Here is a 6,029-nt window from a genome sequence, read left to right on the forward strand (position 1 = left end):
GAGCGCATAGCAACATCGGCCCATGATTCCCTAGGTATCACTGATAGTGCCTGCAAGAACCAATAGATTTTGGTTAGCGTACAGTACGGTCCCTTCATCCATATATCCCGATCGAATCAACAACTATTGGTAAATCGAGAGTCGTTCGAGATTCGATAACTATGCAATGCATCTTGAAGATCAAATAGTGACATCGCATGTGCTACTAAGAAACCATTTCTTAAAACACATCATGTACTCTGGCCAGAGATTCGTCACACTAATATTTCCTCAGATTGCATAGGATATCCACACTCGCAAGTATGTGGTGAATCCTTGATAACAAAGCATCGACTCCTATATGTGTCGTAACTGTACCCAATCCCGACACCTGATGACCCCAATAGAGTCGGTAAACGAGTCAAAGTACAGTACTAGCATATAGAGTCTCAATGATATTTCAAGTAGTAAGGACTAATGGTGTACAACCAAAACCGCGGACTTTATCCACTCGATAAGTGATAACCACTTGGAAAGTCCGGATAGGGTAGTTCGATCATTCATCGTATGAATATCCATTTGCATGCTTTGAACATCTCTATGTTCCATACCAATGAAACGTGGTACTCGGCATCGCAAATGCTAGTCTCAATCTCGAGCGATCCTTATCCTTATTAACGGACGGCTCAATCGACTAGGAACTGTTTAGAATATACAGTGACTATAAGATGTGTTTCATGCTAGCCATCCCCATGTGCCACCACATCTTACATACACTATAGTATATTCAAGGTCTTCATCTAAACATCTTATAGTATGTCACAACATAATAATATGATAAAAGATAAAGTAAATGCCATTATTAAAAGTGTAAATTATATTAAACAAAAGATTGTTTATACATAGAGTCATAAAAGCCCTTAGCCACAAGTTGGCTCACCGGGCACCCACTCTTTCACGGGTGCACTGTCCTAGGGTGCACGGGCGCTGATCGCCGATAATTTTCTCAAAATAATAGCTACAGGGCGCGGGTGCGCTGGTTCCGGGCGCGGGTCCGCTACAACGCATCTAGCTCGCGCAGCATTCTTGCAAAAATCATAACTTGAGTTCTAGCCGTCGGATTGAGCTGAAATTTTGACAGCAGCTTTAAAACATCCCATAATCATTGGGAACGATGAAGATTGGATTTGGATGTATCTATCAGCTCCAGTAATTTTGTAAACTTGCAGCTCCGTAATTACTTTTTCCGTCTCTTCTCGTTACTTTTCCTCCAATCCTTGCATCTCACAAAAACTACAACAAATATGCATAAAATCTACTCGATACATCACAAAAGCCAAGTCAAATCATATGCAAATTAAGTGCATAAAATGCACTTATCATACCAATCGAGCGAGCACTGTTCAAAAAAAAAAAATATTTTCTTTGTTTTTAATCTTGTTGGCTTCATTATTGTTTATCCCGAGATTTGATGATTAGAATCGAGGTCTCACAATAATGACAACATCTCAAGTTAGGGGTTTTGAAACTCATGAACGATTATTCTTGAGTTGTCCCGCCAAAACCACATACTTGTTTATTATTTTGATTTGATTTCGATGTTGTCGATCCATCTCAGGTAGTGGATCTTTGAGTTTGAGTCGATATGATTACGATATGATATGATATTGAATTGATTCTATTGCCAAGATCTGAGGCGATCTTATTTTCAAGTCTGAGACGGCTTCGATAGATGGATATCCATGTCAAGATCGGTTACGAATCTTGATGGCATCGATGATATATGAATCAATTCTTAATCTAGATATGCGTTATTTACTCTATTGTTGAGTCGTTACGAATAGAGTTGATATGATTTATTTAACGCTTTATATTTCGATTATACTGAGAATGTTTTCTCACCGGAGTTTATCCGGCTGTTGCTTTGTTTTGTATGTGTGCATTGCAACAGATGGGGCAGGAGCTAGTCTGAGATGACGTTGATAGCTCGGAAGCGAGACTTAGCATGTGTGGACTCGGGGTTAAGCTAAAGAATGATATTTAGATAGCATCGAACATGACATGAAACTTGTGTTTTAGAAGCTCACTTTTGAGACTTAGTGTAGCTTATCGTTTCATGCTTTTATGCTATTCGATTAATGTAATAAACGCATGATTTGATACTTGAGATTTTCTACATGTATATATGCATGTTTTAGATTTGATAAACTCTGTTTTGGAGTTGATTTTTGATGATTCGGATTGAGGCCAAGCTTTGACAGCAAAAGAAGTTTTGTTGAAAAGTTTTCTGGTCGTCTGGGCGCACCCGCGCCCTGTTGATGAAAAGTTTCTGCCACTTCGGGCGCACCCGCGCTGGTCATTGGGCGCACCCGTGCCCATATATATAAAAAAAAAAAAAAAAAAATTGGTTTCTTACTTATTTACTTCTTGGTTTGTAATGAATATTGATTGCCCATTAAGAAGAAAGATTAGCACCCGAGGTCCTCACATTTTCAATCTCATGTTTGAAGTAATTATTGATCTTGGATAAACATCAGGATTGATTAAAAGTCACTCTTGCACATCGGCGCAGATGAACACTTGAAATCTTTGGACAATGAATCGCTACCCATCAACCATCTGAGGTTACGTAGGTGTTTGAGAGAATATATCTGAACATTGTTATGTTGCCCATGAAGGTAATCGAACTGGAATAGATGATTTATGTTTATGTTCGTTATGCAATTTCATGCCTGATTCATTATCTGAATTTGTTTTCTATTAGACCGAATTGTTTGTCTTTGTCCTCTTTCTCGTTAAAATCGTCATTGCCCGAGAAATAATTTAATTTTTGCAGATTCACCATAAAATCGATTTTCTTTTAAATTAAGATTATGTAATAAAGATTAATTAATTGCAAAAATTTATTGAATAAGATATTGTAATCAAGCATAATCTGGGAATATATTTTCATATAATTGTTTCAATATTATAAACATATTCATGGATATAGTAAATATGGTATTCATAGATATAATATCATTTATATATTTCGGATTCACGGATTTGAAAAGATCTATGTCATTAATTTCACAAATATTTTTTAGCTATATAACATGCTATTCTTTAACAACACACTTCATGTAAAAAAATGACTAATAAAAATTTTTATTTGCTTTTTGTTTCGATCTTTTTCGCATTGATTGGACATAGATGTTATGCCAATGATCTGGTAAGTTTTTATTGTTTATTGGCGGTTTATTACGAATCCACCAAAGCCAAAAACTCGTTAATATGCCAAAAAATTCTTCTTATCTCGAAAAACTTATTTTTTATTTCCTTTATTTCTATCCTTTTGCTATTAGCTTCTTTATATAAATAGTGGGTATGTGTATATATATATATATATATATATATAGTTTTTTTCAAGTGCCCATCTATCATGCCCACTACCATGCACACCAATGATGTGACACTATTCTATTGGATGTGATAAAGATGTGATAAATTGTAGGTTCAATAGAATAGTGCCACATCATTGGTGGGCATGGTAGTGGGCATGATAGGTAGGCATTTGAAAGGAACTCATATAATAGAATAGTGCCACATCATTGGTGGGCATGGTAATGGGCATGATAGGTGGGCATTTGAAAGAAACTCATATATATATATATATATATATATATATATATATATTAATTTTGATCTTACACACCCTAGGGTATGGGGGATCCACGTGCAACTCATGTCAAAAACAACTTCGATTGTCTTGAAATTTTCATGGTAGGGTTGTCCTGAAAATGCAAATTCAACGATATATCATATGATATATATTTCAATCTCAATAGTCGGAGAGTTGAAGATGACCGAAAATTAGGCTAAATGTGCAATTTTCGGCCATCTTCACATTTTCGACCACCGAAATTGAAATTTGTATCATATGATATATTGTTGAATTTGCATTTTTGAAACGACTCTACTTTGAAAATTTCAAGACAATCGAAATTGTTTTAAATACGGATGCACATGGATCCCAGCACCCTAGGGTGCGTGATATCAAAACTATATATATATATATATATATATATATATATATATATATATATATATATATCAGTTTATGGTAGTAATAATAATATTTATTTAAATTTTATTTCAGCCACAAAAATACTGGTGCATTGTGTACGAATTTGGTGCTAAAGAAGGTGATATGTTGAAATTTATGAATTTCGCATGTTCCTCAATTGTTGATTGTGGAGCCATTAAGCTTGGAGGTGGGTGCTATCAGGCCGATAACTTAGCTTGGATGGCATCGTTCGTTCTCAATTCCTACTATCGTTTGACGGGCACTTGTTGGAATGAATTGGGGATTCTGTGGCCAGATGATCCATGTAAGAAAACAATTTTTTTTTTCTATACAATATATACATATATATGTATACTGGATTTATTTTTAAAATATATAGTGGATTTTTTTTAAAAAAAAATTATAATATCACATACATTTTATATCATTACTTTTTAAATATATGAAAATTTGAATAGTTTAATGGTTAAATTTTTTAGTTTAAAATAGTTTTAAATTTATCATAAATATTAAACATATATTAAAAAATAAAACTTTTTATTTTTAATTTATAAAAAAATTGATAAATTATGTATAAAAATAGACAGAGAACGTTGAGAGAATTTAATAAAATATATAAGGATAATATAGGAAAAAAAATATCAAAATAAGATTTTTGTTAAAAAAATTAGGGGTGAACTAACCTTTTTTAAAAACAGTTTATAAGCTGTCAAACAGATTATTTGACAGTTTATAACATGTTTGACAAAAAAACTTAAAGAGCTTACAAGCTCTGAAACATTCGAAAATTTTTATATATATCTATATTTTTATATATAAAGAAAATGAAAAAACTTGAATTCAAGAGTTTTATAAAATTTAGTTTCATGGACCCTAGTATATGTTTGTGAATTAGTATATATTGTATTTATACTAAATTTTCGTGTAAGTGAATTGAAAATTTCTTGAGTTTGAATAATGTGATGGTCAAATTCTTTTTGGAAAGAAAAGATATTTAGGGTATATTAAATATATTGTGTAAATTAGCATATATTTTATTTTCATCATGAATAACACAATTTATTTTACTAATTTTATATATATTATGAGTTTTTTTTATTTAAGTTATATATTATGAATTTTTCACTGATCCTAATTTTATCTTTATGTTTCTGTGTTGCAGCTTACGGAAATTGTCATTATTTGTAAAAGTGAGATGAAATTTAATTCTTCCCATATAATAATATTAATATTTAAATTTCGATAGTCAATTAACAACATTTTAAAAAAAATGTAATGACAAGTGTTGTTGTTTGAAGTTGTTTATTAATTCTAAATTATTTATTTTTCTGTTTCTAAATGTATGGTTTATAATCAATTTTTAGGTTTTATTTGTATTAGATCATTTGAAATCCATTACATTTGAATTTACTTTTGTTGTTATATAAATTTAACAATAGAAACTTTAAAGATCTTACTTATTTTCACTTCCACAATGATTTCAAATTATTCAAATATTTTTAATATTTTAAATTTATTGTTATTAGTGCTCAATTATAGAGTAAATAAATGTAAAAACGAATTTGATTTGCTTTTTTTAAGTTATTTAAAGAATGAAAATATTTTCATTCAAACTCAATCTTAGTTTAATTGTATTTTAATTATTTATTCAAATGCTCATATTACTAATTTTTAATATTAATTACATTAAAATAAAATCTCATGCATCGCACAGGTGGAATGCTAGTTTATTTTCTAAAATTTGATATGATTACGTTATTTATTTATTTATTTTTATGTTTTTTAGATGCTACTTCATACATATTTGTATTTAATCATTTTATCTGCAAATTAATGAATATATATATATATATATATATATATATATATATAGACACATTAATACTCGAATGCGCGCATTGCATATTTTACTAGTCCATATATTAACAAAAAATGAAAAATAAATATTGAAAAAAAAGACAATATATAAAGGCATCTGTACTAA

General features: G+C 30.8%; 1 protein-coding gene across 1 annotated transcript; it reads left to right on the forward strand.

The window, feature by feature from the left end:
• Nucleotides 1-3,059: 3,059 nt before the first annotated feature.
• On the forward strand, nt 3,060-5,361 carry LOC140879388 (glucan endo-1,3-beta-glucosidase-like). Its single transcript, XM_073283075.1, has 3 exons — nt 3,060-3,190; nt 4,118-4,349; nt 5,208-5,361. Exons 1-3 carry the CDS (start codon nt 3,110-3,112, stop codon nt 5,231-5,233), a joined length of 339 nt encoding a protein of 112 aa, XP_073139176.1. The 5' UTR covers nt 3,060-3,109; the 3' UTR covers nt 5,234-5,361.
• The last annotated feature ends 668 nt before the right edge of the window (nt 5,362-6,029 follow it).

Source organism: Henckelia pumila, chromosome 2, assembly GCF_033568475.1.
Source record: "Henckelia pumila isolate YLH828 chromosome 2, ASM3356847v2, whole genome shotgun sequence".
Classification (NCBI taxonomy): domain Eukaryota; kingdom Viridiplantae; phylum Streptophyta; class Magnoliopsida; order Lamiales; family Gesneriaceae; genus Henckelia; species Henckelia pumila.